This window comes from Protomyctophum bolini, assembly GCF_963924005.1.
Source record: "Protomyctophum bolini genome assembly, chromosome: 3".
Taxonomy (NCBI): Eukaryota; Metazoa; Chordata; class Actinopteri; order Myctophiformes; family Myctophidae; genus Protomyctophum; species Protomyctophum bolini.
The window spans coordinates 45,178,297-45,195,194 of NC_137864.1; the positions used below are offsets into that span (position 1 = coordinate 45,178,297).

The following is a 16,898-nucleotide window of genomic DNA, read 5'->3' on the forward strand; positions in this document are numbered from 1 at the left end:
TCAGGATAGAAATCTGCCTACCTATCTGTCATAACAGATAGGTAGGCAGGTAGGTAGGAGGTAGGTAGGTAGGTACGTAGGTGTTGTCATTGTTTAAACTAAAGCTCAACAAATCGTTGCTCTCCAGCAATCCACTCCAAATAACAGCATAGATCAAAAGTATATTGTCTCTGTATATATATACAGTATATATACAGTATATGGAGGTGGAAACCTCATGTGTCCCAAACTGTTTTTCAGGATTCAGATTCAAAAGTAGCAGATCCACAAGCTCAAAACACAAACAGTTATAATATGGAGACATGTTTCTGCCCGACAGCAGCAATATTTACAGAAAGGAAAAAGCTGGAAGAGTAGATAATAATAGAGCAGCTGTACTTTTGTGTTGTTTTTGGCTCCCCCCCCCCCCCCCCCCCCCCCCCCTCTTTTTTTGTTATTTTATTTCTATTTTTTCATGCAGGGAAATGTAAAGAGTTGAAACCCGGACAAAGACGGTGCAGAGTAGACCCATCGGGTCTGATGTCATGTTAAATCCCCTGCAATCTGTTCAAAGGGAAATGGAAGTGGAACTCGTCCTCCCAGACATAATGTTTATGGCGAGAGGAGCAGTTACTTTGGACTGGAGTAGAAACCTCCACAACTTTATGGGAAAGAGGAACTGTTTACACTTGAAAGCGCTTTTATTTACGCTGGTTTAAACCACTTGAAAGAGTCCCTACTCGGGTGAATACATTCGGTGAATATAGCAGATCTACGAGCTCACACAATGGGTCGAGGTTGTAGATCAGCTATTTTCAGATAGCTATATTTGGTAGGGAAATAGTTAAACTTTCGCAGTGTTTGCAGAGGGTACAACTCCAAAATCCTGAAGGCGTATGGGTCCACGCTTACAACTCTCAGAATTACATTGAGTGAAGTGAAGAGGTTTTATCTATTGTCAGATATTTGGTATTATTATGATAGTTATTAAAAGTTAGAAGGAGTTTGCAGTGTTTGCAGAGGATATAACTGCTAGATCCTGAAGCCGTTACGGGTCCATGTTTACAACTCTCAGAGTTAAATTTAACAGTCGGGAGTGAAGAGGTTTTTTCCCTCCAGGATGTGATGTTAAAGAGGCAGGACAGGCAGTGTTGCTATATAGACGGAAGAGTTGGAAAACTGTGGCCACGCCCTGACTTATGGTGGTGAACAGCTTACCAAGGGCAGTCGCTACGCTGTGCGCTGCAGGGAGGATGTTGTGGATCAAAGCGAAGCGCCGAAGCCTTCGTTTTCTGGCTCGTAAATCAGGATTCAAGACATCCGGGCGGCACTAAGTTCACGCGCGATGGCCGGAGGGTGGGGGGGGGGGGGGGGGGGGGGGGTGCATGCGCAAACGGCTTGGATACATCCCATAGTTCACTTCCAGCCTGCGCATGTTTCTCTCTGTCAAACCGTTCTGTTCTGTAATAATGAAGTGTGTGTTCAAGGATCCTGAGTGTGTATTGTCAGAGATGTAATGCAGCTGGTGGCAGCATTATATCAGCATTTACTTTATTTTATTTGTTTATTTGGCCGGGACAGAGTATATTAATGAACATTACATTACAAATGTAGCGTAAAATACAACGGATTTAGCAGAGATGCTCATTTCCATCCGTATAGGACATTGAAACAAAACTGACAGAACAACAACATGAGGGGACAGCATACAAGCATTACCTCATATAAACAATAAAGTGTGTGTCTGTGTGACTGTGTGTGGGTGTGTTTTGGCTGCGTGTGTGTGTGTGTGTGTGTGTGTATGTGCGTGCCTATTTATTAGTCAGTGCGGTGGTTGTGGATTTTTGTTAGCATTGCTCATACGACTGTGATTTTACAAAAAAAATAAACTGAGACCTAACAGTAGGTTTCAGTGCCGCCACTGTGGGGTCATTTCTCATGTACAGTTGTGACATTGAGACAATTTAAAGTACCCAGACCCAAAACAGACACCCGGGATCTACACGTACCAAAAATACATTGTATATGAATCCTTTAAGCCAGGGGTCTTCAACCTTTTTCAGGCAGGGACCCCCACTAGACACTGTATAACATGTTGCAGATTAAACGTTTTCATGGATTTCCTAATAATAGCTTCATAGACTTGTTTGACACTCATTATCTTTTCTATTAATATGTTGGATTCTAATCCAACATAATAGGGAATGCAAGGCTGACGTCACGGTAGGCTGTCACGCCTACCGGCGCCATTGTGATTGGGATGGCCTACAAGCCCTACATATTAGATCTGCATCAAGTGTGTAAAGTTGGTGTTTGAGTGTTTAGTGCACAGTGCTAGAGCATTTCGCCAAAATGGGATTTATTAAGCCTACTTGAGTAACAAGTAGGCTTCTCACCATAAACAAGGTCAGAATAAAGGGGATAAAATAGATAATGGACTAACGTAACGTTTCACTGGCGCCTCTGAGTGTGACTCTCACTCTCTCTCTCGTAGTGACTCATCACAATCAAGTGTGACTCTCACTCTCTCTCTCGTAGTGACTCATCACAATCAAGTGTGACTCTCACTCTCTCTCTTGTAGTTAGTGACTCATCACAATCAAAATGGCGCACCCCCCGAATTTGCATATCAAAGGTGCGAGGTTTGCAAGCCCTATTGATGCTAATTGCTGTATTTTCAGAGCTTTTAAACCAATGTTTAGTCAACTTGACCGTTGGCTCCATACTACACTAACTCTCCGAACATAGCCGATCTACAAGCTCACAACGGGCGTTCTGAGCTTGTAGATCTGCTATTTTCGGCTAATTTTCCCCATCACACAAAGATGTGGCAGATCCCTTTTAGTAACTCTGACCCCCTGTTGAAGACCCCTGATCTAAGTCCTATTTCAAATAGTACTTAAACGACGCTATTATTGGAAATTTCTGAAAGATTTTTGAATTTGTTCATGAACACTTCTGAAAATCTGTTAGAAGTGGAGAGGTTGAAAAACAGGGTCCCGCGACCCATAACAATGGCTCCTCACACAGCCCAGAGTAGGTCACGACCCTACGTTTGGAAAACACTGGGCTAGAAGAGTGTCATTGTTTGACCTTTTCCACCAGTGTTAATGTTTTACCACCTCGGTCACTCCTTTACCGTAAAGTCCTTTAACAGATTAGTCGGACAAATGGAACAAAACAACAAACATTGCTCAACCTACAAAGTAGATTCCTGGCTCTGGACACACACACACACACACACACACACACACACACACACACACACCGGCCCTCTCCATTGCAGGAAATGATCAGTAAGGAAATGTGTCTGTTTCTGTGTGCTAGGCTTGCCCGTGGCGTGCATGAGTATGCACGGCACGCCACTTCGGATATTTAGTGCGTGTTGTTGTGCCTGCACATACAGTAAGTTAACACACAACCTACAGTATGTCCAGTAATATGCGCTTATTTCACAATGTACTTCCCTTCGTAAACATAAGAACCCCAGAGTGTGTTTGTTCAGCGATTGAGTGCAATGTAAACAACCTGTGGTTTTCCCTTGATCGTCACCACTGATTTCTTTGCCTTAGCGGTGTGTTATAAAGGTCCTACCAAGCATTTGGCTGTGGCTTGGCTGTGTTGGAGCTGTCTCCTTACAATAAGCAGAGCTGCTGTCTTGTCCAAGGTCAAAAAGGTCACCCCATGCTACCCCGGCCTTTCTCTGTGTAGCCAAAAGGTGAACTTGGGCCACATGTCTTGGGGGGAGGGTTTGTTTTCCTGGAAAAGACATGACTCCTGGCTCTAGTCTGGACACACACACACACACGCACGCATTCTCTCTGTTTATTGTGAATAACCTCCACAAAGCCATTGACTTAACCTTAACGTAAATCCTCTTATCTTTACTTTAGTGAAGTAGAAGTTGACTGTAATTGCTCCGCTCCATTTCACCCCTCTACACCGAATCTCTCATGACTTGTGAACTTGTAGAGCGACCCTGCTACGGTCAAAATGGCGACTAATCTGATATTAAACTTCCATTCTATCATTGTATTGTATTGTATTGTGAGGACACCATCTGACAAAACACTTCCCAGCTGGGTCGGAGTGTCAAGAGCTCGTTCTCAAAAGTGCTGGAAAGTTACTGCCAGCCTACGGTTTATAGACTCGGCAAAATGCACCGTTTTACGCAGACTCTGCAATTTTCCAGTTCAACAGAGCGAACTTGTGACACACACAACCTGTTGGGAAGAAGGGTTAGTCAGATGTTCGCGTTCTTCCCACAACAGAACAGTAGGATTCCCATTGAATACCAGCAATGCTGTCCTCATAATCATTAATAATGAATGAATGAATTGCATTTTTATAGTGCTTTTCCAAGTGCTCAAAGCGCCTTACAATGGTTCATTCATTCATACCAAACTATGGATGAGTATTCCAGTCTGATATCTTTGAGTACCCTTCTAAAAAAGTAGAATTATTTAGTTCATTTTACTCATACAATTGAGTTGATTTAGGTTGTGTGAGAATGTAAACAGAATTGTAAACATACATGCACACAATGTGTGTTTGTGCATTACAATTCTGTTTACATTCTTCGTGAATAAAAGTGATAAATTGGAAATACATACTGTACGATGGAAGGCCCACCCCTACAGTACAGTAGGTCGCGACCAGGCCTTTTGTCCTCTGAGATGAGTAAAGGCTGCCGGGAATGAGCTGGCCATGAATGACCCAACTCTGCACTAGTAGGCCATTTATGGCCTATACTAGTGTGCAACAAGCAAGTAGGCACTCGACAGAGTGCATTTCTAGTTTACCCTGTCATTTATTGACTAGGGTTCATGCAATTTACTCTGATCTCGTGCTTGGAAGCTGCTCTGCATACGTAAGAGCCTCGTCTTCTTATTAACCACTTAAACCCTATACACTGTACTTTGTTGTACGAAGTAAGTATGTACTGTAGAAAAACAAAAGAGCCCAATGTACAAGCTCACGACACTGTGAGCTTGTAGATCTGCTATTTTAGCGCAACGTTTTTGCTCAATGTTCGCCTATTACAACATTCCCTGATATGCCTACATTTTAATGTGGTGTGTGTGTGTGTGTGTGTGTGTGTGTGTGTGCGCGCGCGTGTGTGTGCGTGCGTGCGTGTTGCATGTGTCATTCCACAGACCAAGTGCTGGAGAAGGCCATGCATAAGTGTGTCCTTAAACCTCTGAAGAGTGTGGTGGAAGTGGCCTTGCATGACTTCCAGGTGAGAATTGGAGATATGATAATAAGCATGATTATTCCTTGCAGTGTGTTTCCTTTCCTTGCTACAGTACCTTGGCAGATAGCCACACATCGTGTCAACAACTTTGACACCTCCAGCGACCATGGAGCTGTCACATGTACTATGCAAGTATGCAGTGACCATAGAGCTGTCACATGTACTATGCAAGTATGCAGTGACCATAGAGCTGTCACATGTACTATGCAGTGACCATAGAGCTGTCACATGTACTATGCAGTGACCATAGAGCTGTCACATGTACTATGCAGTGACAATAGAGCTGTCACATGTACTATGCAGTGACCATAGAGCTGTCACATGTACTATGCAGTGACCATAGAGCTGTCACATGTACTATGCAGTGACCATAGAGCTGTCACATGTACTATGCAGTGCTTCCAAAACACTGGTCCAGGTGTGACTTGGGACCTTGGGATTTGGGGACAACCACACATCATTATCGCAATATATAGAACTATACAACTATACAAAGTACAAACTTAGTCAGTATATTTAAACCACTTTCAATCTGGCGTCCCTGTGCTGTGCTGTGCATGCCTTTACAGGTGAAAAGAATATATTCTTTTTACTTGTGAAAATGGCCAATCTGGACTGAGTCTCTTTCCAGCTTGAGTCTCTTTCCGCTATATGTGCAGGTGTGCCTAGAGATTCTCACTTTCACATTGGTGGATTTGGGACATACGGAGAGTTTGAAAACCACTGCAAAAAGGTGACTCACTTGGGTCTTTCCTGTGTTCTCCAGGTGAGCAGTGGCGCTTGGCAGCAGCTGAAGGAGAACCTGGCCCTGGCTAAGGCCAAGAGACCCCAAGACCTGGGGGTGGACGGGGCCGTGCCCCCCGACGCCGTGGCCATCGAGAAGATCCGACACAAGTTCGTCAACATGAGGAAGTTGTACTCTCCCGAGAAGAAGGTGTCCCTGCTGCTGAGAGTGTGTAAACTCATCTATACAATCATGCAGGATAACTCAGGTATGCCCGTGTTCAAAGGAAGCGCTAGAGAAGTGTGGTAAAAAAAAAAGACAACGTTTCGATGTCACTATGACATCTTCGTCAGGTCAGACATAAAGACAACGTTTCGATGTCACTATAACATCTTCGTCAGGTCAGACATGTTTGTTTTGTGGTAGAAAAAATAGAATCATGTGGTTTGGATGGAAACGACGTGGCTCTATAACGTCATGTGACAAGCCTGTGTCATCTATACTGTCCGATATCTATGACATGTCTATGATTTACGGTTTTAGCCGGATAAGAGACTATTGAGGCTTGGCTAAGTATTAGGCATTTATACAGTAGATTAGGGCTTGTGATTAGGGTTCAAGTTATGCTTGAGTTATACGTACGTTCTATGTTTAGGAAAAATATCCAATCTTCAAGCTCACAATGCGCAGTGCACAAAAGGCTTTGGGTTACGGTTAAAAATGGCACACACAAAAAAAGATAATAATCGCATTCTCAAATTGCCATCCTAAAAGTTTGATGTGCATACGTTTGTGTGTGTGTGTGTGTGCGTGCATGTTTGCATGTCTGTTTGTCTGTCTGTCTGTCTGTCTGTCTGTCTGAACAATGTAGCTATCACACCCATCCTCCTCCTTACCTTGTCCGTTTCCTTGCACCGTAGGGAGGATGTACGGGGCCGATGACTTCCTGCCCATGTTGACCTACGTGGTGGCCCAGTGCGACATGCCTCAGCTGGACTCGGACATCCAGTACATGATGGAGCTATTGGACCCCTCTCTGCTGCACGGGGAAGGTGAGCTATTGGACCCCTCTCTGCTGCACGGGGAAGGAAGGTGAGCTATTGGACCCCTCTCTGCTGCACGGGGAAGGTGGGCTATTGGACCCCTCTCTGCTGCACGGGGAAGGTGAGCTATTGGACCCCTCTCTGCTGCACGGGGAAGGTGGGCTATTGGACCCCTCTCTGCTGCACGGGGAAGGTGGGCTATTGGACCCCTCTCTGCTGCACGGGGAAGGTGGGCTATTGGACCCCTCTCTGCTGCACGGGGAAGGTGGGCTATTGGACCCCTCTCTGCTGCACGGGGAAGGTGGGCTATTGGACCCCTCTCTGCTGCACGGGGAAGGTGGGCTATTGGACCCCTCTCTGCTGCACGGGGAAGGTGAGCTATTGGACCCCTCTCTGCTGCACGGGGAAGGTGGGCTATTGGACCCCTCTCTGCTGCACGGGGAAGGTGGGCTATTGGACCCCTCTCTGCTGCACGGGGAAGGTGAGCTATTGGACCCCTCTCTGCTGCACGGGGAAGGTGAGCTATTGGACCCCTCTCTGCTGCACGGGGAAGGTGAGCTATTGGACCCCTCTCTGCTGCACGGGGAAGGTGAGCTATTGGACCCCTCTCTGCTGCACGGGGAAGGTGAGCTATTGGACCCCTCTCTGCTGCACGGGGAAGGTGGGCTATTGGACCCCTCTCTGCTGCACGGGGAAGGTGGGCTATTGGACCCCTCTCTGCTGCACGGGGAAGGTGAGCTATTGGACCCCTCTCTGCTGCACGGGGAAGGTGGGCTATTGGACCCCTCTCTGCTGCACGGGGAAGGTGGGCTATTGGACCCCTCTCTGCTGCACGGGGAAGGTGGTCTATTGGACCCCTCTCTGCTGCACGGGGAAGGTGGGCTATTGGACCGCTCTCTGCTGCACGGGGAAGGTGGGCTATTGGACCCCTCTCTGCTGCACGGGGAAGGTGGGCTATTGGACCCCTCTCTGCTGCACGGGGAAGGTGAGCTATTGGACCCCTCTCTGCTGCACGGGGAAGGTGAGCTATTGGACCCCTCTCTGCTGCATGGGGAAGGTGGGCTATTGGACCCCTCTCTGCTGCACGGGGAAGGTGGGCTATTGGACCCCTCTCTGCTGCACGGGGAAGGTGGGCTATTGGACCCCTCTCTGCTGCACGGGGAAGGTGAGCTATTGGACCCCTCTCTGCTGCACGGGGAAGGTGGGCTATTGGACCCCTCTCTGCTGCACGGGGAAGGTGGGCTATTGGACCCCTCTCTGCTGCACGGGGAAGGTGGGCTATTGGACCCCTCTCTGCTGCACGGGGAAGGTGGGCTCCGTTCACTCCTGCTTCTTTAGGCCAGGGGTTGGCTCCAAGGTTATAATAGTTTAGTTTTTTTTCATTATAGTTTAGTTTTCAGTTAGTTTTGACAATTTCTTTCTAATTCAGTTAGTTTTTAGAGCGGGTTTGCTAGTTTTTATTTAGTTTTTATTTTGGTGAAAATGCTTAGTTTTAGTTTAATTATAGTTTAGTTTTAGTTTTTTTCGTACTTTGGTTTAGGGTTAGCGTGGCTACATGCTGCCGTACGGTGCTGAAAAACTAAGGGTATTTTGTCTATAATAACTATTATAACCTTGGTTGGGTCCCAAACTTTTTCATGTCAAGGACCCCCCCAAATCAACACCAATTAGCCCTCCGACCCACATTTGAAAACATATGTCAAGGACCCCCATAAGAGAAGAAGATATTGTTGTTGATTTATCATGTCACTTGATGTCGCGACATGAGGCATTATGATCTAGTAGATCGACTATCTAGATCACCATTGTGCGACAAAGTGGAAGTTGGAAGTGGAAGTTACTCATGTTTATGTTGTTAACTTGTTACATCATTACGACAGCCACCAGTACAGATGATGATGTCTGATTGGACACACCCGATCACTTGCAAATAAGAGTGTAGACGGTCAGCCCTAAATTGAATATGTCTGCAGTCTGAACAAGACCTTAGACACCCAAGAATTGTAGTTTTAAAAAGAAAAATCGTTTTCAACCTGTCTTCATATAATTGTTCCTCACTAATGTTCATGCTACCACCATTTCTGTGTCTCATAGGAGGGCTGTGGGCAGTTCAGAAACCTGTCGTCATCACAGAAAAGGGACATCATTGTTAGGCAGATTTATTTTCCCATTTTTGCATTGCAACTTTTCAGGAACATAAAGCCTGCGGTTTCTATTAGCTTGGATGTGCTGTTGATAGTTTACTGTTTTGCAGGAAGTATTTTAGTGTTGTTCCACCAGAAGGCAGCCATTTACATTTGAATAGCTGTGTTCGTATCAGTGAGAAAAGGAAATAGCGCCCCCCTCCAGTAGCTGATGGCATTGTTGACTTATTGCAAGAATGCAGGTAAATAACTCTACATCCTGTGTTAATGTGAGATGGACAATGTTATCAGCCAGTATCACTGAGGTGCTAGGCAACCAGAACACTGTGTGAAACCAGTGGGCTTTTTGCCTCATAGATTCTGGCAGGAATTTGTCATTTCCCTTTGATCATGCCAGCCAATGAATGTAGTTGATTAGACATGACAGCTTGAACAAAGTTGGGCTTTGGGAGGAAACCTCCCATGTTGACGTTGGTAGGAAGTTCCAGTGGAAAGGTTGATTTGAATGAATTGTAATGGGTTCAGATGTGACCGTTCCCAACCACACCGCTATTATCCCATTCTGACCTGAGATCAGATTCATACGAGGTTTCCACTGGACACACACTGGTCTGATGAACCCATTCTGACCTGAGATCAGATTCTAAAAATGTCAGTCGTTCTTCGAATTTTTCAAAAATAGCAGACCTACAAGCTCGTATCGCGCCACTCGGTGGCGCGATATGAGCTTGTAGATCTGCTATTTTTCAATAGGTAAAGCATAACATGATGCTAACACCAAAATGGGTGCCCGGTCAGAATGGGTTAATTATGGTGCTTTATAAGATCCAACTAGTTCCTTTCACGTGCGTGCGTGCGTACGTACGTGCGTGCGTGTGTTAGCCGATCTACAAGATTAGAGAGCCTTTTTTTGCCAGGTTGAAAAAGTTTCACACATTGGTTCTCAGACCCCCAGGGGTTCCAAATGGACCCTCGCAGAGTCTGTAACTCTTGAGTGTAAATGGCAGAAGAACTGGTTCCATCTGTACACCCCAAGAGTTAAATGAACACTGAGGACTTTACAGTGTGTATAGAGCGGGGTCGCAGAGATAAAACATGGAGAATGACTGGGTTAATACATCCACCCTCGTCCATTCTCATACCCCGTTTCTCCTCGGAACCCTCTCCCTCAGGGGGCTACTACCTGACCAGCGCCTACGGAGCCATGGCCCTCATCAAGAACTTCCAGGAGGAGCAGGCGGCCCGCGTGCTGAGCTCGGAGGCCAGGAACACCCTGCACCAGTGGCACCGACGGCGCACCACCCAGCGCATGGCGCCCTCTGTTGATGACTTCCAGGTATCAAGCCATACCTGAATCCACCTTGAGCCCAGGCAGTGAGTCTAAGTTGTCACGCCCACAACTCCAAATTTAACCTTTTTGGCATCAGAAGAGTGCATGGAAACTGCTACCTTTATTGAACATTAACATCTTAAAAGGCACTCTGTAACAATTTTGGCATCAGTGTGGAGTTAGGAATGAATTCCTGCCAGGGAACAAAAGGGGTTTGCTGATTGCAATAAGCGACATTTAGGTTTGATATTACTATACTGTATGTATTAACAACATTGTTGTCTTGTCTTCTATCTCATCTAACTTAACCTGTCTTGTAGTTTTGTGTGCAAATTGTGTTTTTGCATGTGTGTGAAACATCACAAGCTTTCATAATGTGCTTCCTTATGGTGCTTTTCCACTGGAGTCAGACCGTTACATATGACTGAGTTTGGCCGATATGTCTGCCATTATTTCAGCAGCAATATTATTCAGCTGATGTGTCCCAATTTTGGACGTCATTACATTTCCAGAAATGTCATGCTCATGGTACAAGCTCATAACACGTCGCATTGTGATGCATTGTGAACTTGTAGATAAGCAATTTTCTGTTGAAATATTGGTCAAATTATCAGTGATGGCTTGTCTAGCACTTGGCATCGGCATCGGAACCACAAATGTGGCATCGGTCGGGCTCCATTTTCCATTGCATGGTGCCGGCTCGATTCTACTCGCTTTACTGTACGTTTTACACTGCAGATTTGGATTCCATAAAAGCCAGCATGTCTTCTACTACGGAAGTAGCCTGGGCACCATTTCATTTAGGGTATATGATCCTGTCGGGAGCGGATGATCTCGTTACGTCATGTTGTACTATTGTTTTGTAGTCGACAGGCAGGAACAACAGGCGACAACTTCCTTTTCCCTCAAACCGATTTTTCTCAATAAAAGCACTAGCCCCTCCTATGTCCAGCTTTGAGGGTTTGTAGCTGTTTGTCATAGCAACGTCCAACCCTCTGCTTAGGAGGGTTGGATGTTTGTCTCTGCCCAATCCCTTGGAACCTCAGCGGAGGTGATACAAAAAGAAAACCTAACCAGGTACCACTTTTGCCCAATGGAAAACAATAAAAGCAAATGGAATTGAGTTGAGCAGTGGAAAAGCACCATTACATTCCATAGTTTGGTGTTGTGTTGCCCCTGTTACAACGTCTCATATTCCAATAGCTGGAATTTGTCATTTCATTATTTTTAAGGCTTTTGTGCATCTGCTTTTGTCTGGCTATAGTTTCTGACTTGCATAATACATTATTTTGGTTTCATTCTTTTGTCTTCTTTGTGGAGGTTTTGGCCAGCATTTGTTCTGTTTGTGACATTTGTGAAAACGGCTTTGCTATACTAAACTAAACCTATGAACTAAGAGCATTTGTCCTTTAATTTAAGCATATTTGCACATATTTGTTCCCAATAGAACTATCTACGCGTCGCCTTACAAGAAGTGGACACAGGCTGCACAGCCAAAACCCTGATTGTTCAACCATATTCTACCACAGAAGAAATCTGCTCAGTCTGTGCCTTCAAATTCAAGGTTGCTGACCCTGAGAATTACGCACTATTCCTGCTTACTGAGGACACGAGTCAGCAGTTAGCTCCAGACACGTATCCTCAGCGAATCAAAGCTGAGGTTCACAGCCGCCCACATGCACACACCTTCCATTTTGTCTACCGGAGAAAAGTGGCTAACCTTAATGTGTGTATACCTGACAATCTGCTAAATGGAAACTGTACTTCAACATGAACAGAGGGGAGGGGGGGGGGGAGGATAACATTGCATTGTGCTGTACTGTTAAACTGTACTGTACTTGACGTGTGACAGGGGGTACGTTTCGTGATATGTGGTTGGATAATCAAATCCAGCCAAAGTGTTAGATATGGTTTCCAAACTGGCCAAAGTCTGAAATATGAAACGAGAGAAGAAATACTATACTTGTTTATTAGCACCCTTACAGAACATTGCTAAGTGGTCTGTATGTACAGTGCATTCTGAAAGTGTAATGGCTGATGGGGTTCAGGTTTCTGGGCATTATATTGTGGCTTCCCTTCTCATTTTTCATACTTTGGATGTTTAGCTAATGTTTGTACATCACCATACTTTTACAAACATGACGTGGAAGAAAAGATGGACAATGACATGTTGACGTAAATATAAAATATATCTTTAATGGGCATTGATTCTGTGGAATTTGCAAGTGGATAAAGAATCATGTAGGATTCTATTCTATTCTATATTTGACAGTGACAGTAAGTAGTAGTGAGACAGGAATGGCAGGAGACGAGAGATAGTAATGCAAGGTCCCCGTGTCTTTATATGGTACACACACTCTACCAGCAAATACTGTAGGTTCTGTCTCATGTTTTAAGAAGCACCATGTGGAAAGAGATGTTCTGTTTTCCCACTCAAACACATCCAAATTTGGCCTGTGTTTGGTCCAGAGTAGACTTAAGTGAAATAGTGTTTCTGATTTAAATAATTCTATAAGTGTTTGTTTTGTATCTTTTATAGAAGTAATAATAACAAACGCATCTTCGTGTCAAACACACCCATTGATAAAGGGTTGTTGAGTGAGGTGTCAGTTCACAGAACATACACTATATTGACTTTTAAACACTTTGCTGTCATTGTCTGTGTTGTCTGTGTAGTCCTGTGTCAAAGCCCTGCCATCTGGAGCATGTCGTTTTGATGTCATGCAATAACGGCTCAGAAAACTAAAAGATTCGTACCCATTCTCAACATGGCACTTTGTCGTCTAAACCTACAATGCCAGAACAGACTTGGCTCTCAAGCAGTCGTCAAGACCATTGCCCCCTACAGTTGTAGTGGGGAGAATGACTGCCATGCAGACAAGCTGTTGATTTCAGTTTCCTCCATGGGTGATAAAGAGTGCGTTGATGGACTTAGCGCTGTAGATGATACAGAGACCGTTGATGAACTCAGCTCCATGTATTGAATATTAATCCTGCCCATAAAGACATGAGGTAAAGTGGAGTATACCTCCAAGAGGCCCGTATGCAGTATTTTAACCCATAAAGACATGAGGTAAAGTGGTGTATACCTCCAAGAGGCCCGTATGCAGTATTTTAACCCATAAAGACATGAGGTAAAGTGGAGTATACCTCCAAGAGGCCCGTATGCAGTATTTTTTGGCCATCTGGTGTGCTGAATAATTTGTATTCAGCTTGTTTGACATACTGCCCTCACAGTAGAGATAAATGTTATCGGACCGTTGCATTGTATGTAACTAACTGCCTTAACTGCTGATATTAAAGTCAAGTGCCTTGTCAAGGAAGTGAGCTTTCTATAGAACATTGGCTAGCAGCTTCCTTTATATATATTTTTTTCTTTTTGTGTTTTTTTTTAATCAAAATTCCCCCCATGAAATACTTGGCAAAGCATATATTTAATAATCTGTTATATCATATGATGTTGAGCTATTGTAGTAGGTGCAGGATGAATTGCTCAGTTTATTATTTTTATTTGTTTTGTTTTTACAATTGCTGGTCAATTGTAGCTCTTACTATTATGCAGAAATATTTATATATTCAAATGTGTTTGTTTTTTTTATTATTCAAATGGTAAAAGTGACACATATTTGACTGTATCCTGAAATTATGTTTCTGTGATTGGATTTGATTGTCACTCATATCATGTCCCAAAAATATTTGAAAAAACGGTTTCTACTGTCTAATATAGAGAGCACCGGGTTAACAGTGACAAATGTAACATTAAATAATCTACAAATGAATGTGCCCAAGAATGTTAGTGTCTAACTCTGATAGGCTATGATGTCATACAGGGGGATCGTTTTGGATATAGTCCACCTGTATTTCAATTTCCCAAAAAGTGAACAAAACTTCTCACTTTTTCCCATCAGCTCTTTTAGCCCATTCTTGACGAATAGCCAAGATAGCCGATCGACAAGCTTACTGTAACAACTTGTCGCATTTGAGCGCATTGTTTGCTTGTAGATCGGCTATTTATTTTAAATTACCGACAATGTCTGTCTACAATGACATACCCAAAATGGGGACACCAGATACTGTGTGTTGTAGCTTATCATTAGTAGATGCCGTGTAGCCTTTGTTATGGTGCACCTAACTTGGCAGCACTTAAAGGTGGAGTAAGTGATTTCACTCAAAAAACCTTAGGTTTCGTTTTTGGCTGTGGGACCTAAGCCTTCGTCCAATCAGGATAGAGAGTCAAAAACGAAACTTAAGGTTTTTTGACCCCCAGGGGTTAACTGGGGACAGGGAGGAACTCCTTATATGGTCAGCACACTCTATAGTAGAGAGGATTATCACAACAAAACAAAAGAATAAGTGATATTTGAATTAAGTGAAATCACTTACTCTACCTTTAATTGTCGAACAAAGCATAAATAACGTCTTCATATCACCAGGAGTGCCTGATTAAAATAATGGCTGACTTGAATTGTGATTGAATATCAAGTTGAAACTAGTAGATACTGTAGTGTTAACTTCTGTCAGTGTGGACAGTATATGGTGTCAGTTTGTAACCGCAGAACAATAAAAACCAAAACTCATATTTTGGAGAAGTCTTGTCCTGCCTTTTTATTTATTTATTTTAATCACACTGATAAAGACAGTATCTTGTTTTAGCTAAACAATATCCATGACACAAACATATGTTCTTATCCTGTAAGCATAACAAAAGGTTAATCTAACATTATACTTATCAGATATTGTATAGAATAACAAAAACATACACTGATATTGTGACAGAACCTTTTTCATGAATGCCCTACATTGTCAAACTAAATTAGTTACTTAGTTATTGCGTTTAACTAACTGTCAAACTAAAGTGTCACACAAAGTAGCAAAAGGTAGCTGATGCAATGCATTTGTTTTAGTGATGCACTGAATATTCGTCGGCAGAAAATATTCGGCAGAAAATGGCTAAAAAAGCCTTTTCTGTCTTTTTGGTTTCGGCCCCAATAGGCAGAACAAATATATACGGTATATATACTAATAATGTAGGTTATGTGCGTGACATCATCATACCCAGAAGTTATGCAGGAACGCCTTACTGAGTGGCAAAAACTACTTTCTGGCCTTGACAGCCCATACATCCAAACAGACAAGTCCTATCCGATTCTATTAAATGATGTTAAACGACACTAAACTAACTTTGCCACTCGATTTGACACTCACTTTATGCATGCACATACCCTCTATTGTTTCCTGTTTTCAATTTTTTGAAGGTCGTGAAGTTGATCTATGTCTTTGTCCTAATTAGATTGCACTTTCTACTCTCAACCATTTTTTATGAGACCCATACATGATTTAATAAATGTTTTAATGGATAATTGTGTGTGCAAAGCAGGATTATTTCTGAATTAATTATTTGTCAACAGTATGTCTTAACTTTACACTTTTGCATTCTGTGGTTTTATAAACCACTGAAAGCAAAAGGTCACAAACTCCACTCGCACAGTAAAATGTTGTGTAATTCTGAGAGTTAAATTAACAGTCTTTCGAGTATATTCAGTATATTAGTATCACAACGCAAGGCTACATACACACATACCTATACATACATGTACATACCTTAGTTACGTGACGTCATCAAGAATGGTGGTCCCTTATTGCCCGGTGGACAACACACACATGCATACATACTTATCAGTCGGTGGACAACACAGACATACATACCCAGCCGATCGCAGTACTTGCGCGCTCTGCTTGCGTAAGTAATAATTCAGTCACCAAACAAATATAGGACCCAAAACCAAAAGCAAAGGCAGATATAAAGTTCAACTCACTTTATTGAGTATAGTAACCTAGTCTCTACTCTATAATTCTCTGATGAATTGAATAAAAGACCCCAATGGAAACAAGCCATAGGTTTTCTTGGGTTTTAAATCCTCTTATAGCAGACCCTGTATCAATTGAACTGTACTTTCCTTAACCTGACTCTGCCAGGGGTGGTATGGATTCACAGCAGCATCTGTGAAACAAATGTGATTGTAATGTGAAGCAAGCACGCAAGCGTGTCTGCCATCTGGCGGACAGTGCACCAAAGCGCCCCTGTTGAAGGGCCTATATAGAGGTTTAATGTTTGTCTTTAGTTCAATGTTTGTTTAATAAACGCCATTGACAATGAAGGGAAAACCTACGTCCTTTTGTAACTCATTACGTCACATTGTCTCTTAATTGTTAATGGCATTTAATGTTTTTGTTGGCACCGTCATAGACTGTAAACTAAAGGTTGCAAATTGCAATGTGGCCGTGCAGATTCCACAGTAGAGTAAACGACTCTGCCGTCTGCCCAGGTGGGGGCAGTATACGTATTTGTTATTGCAAAGTCTGTCACGCAGACTCACGAATGAGGAACCTGACCACAAGGGGCGCTCGTAAACCCGTTTTCTTT

General features: G+C 43.4%; 1 protein-coding gene across 1 annotated transcript in view; it reads left to right on the forward strand.

The window, feature by feature from the left end:
- LOC308313337 (ras and Rab interactor 2-like) overlaps positions 1-14,856 on the forward strand; it is a 66,957-nt gene extending 52,101 nt beyond the window's left edge. Inside the window, 5 exon segments of the mRNA XM_080760426.1 lie at positions 5,136-5,218; positions 6,000-6,225; positions 6,878-7,009; positions 10,317-10,480; positions 11,922-14,856. Coding sequence (XP_080616552.1) covers positions 5,136-5,218; positions 6,000-6,225; positions 6,878-7,009; positions 10,317-10,480; positions 11,922-12,248 — 932 coding nt within the window. The 3' untranslated portion in view covers positions 12,249-14,856.
- Positions 14,857-16,898: the final 2,042 nt, after the last annotated feature.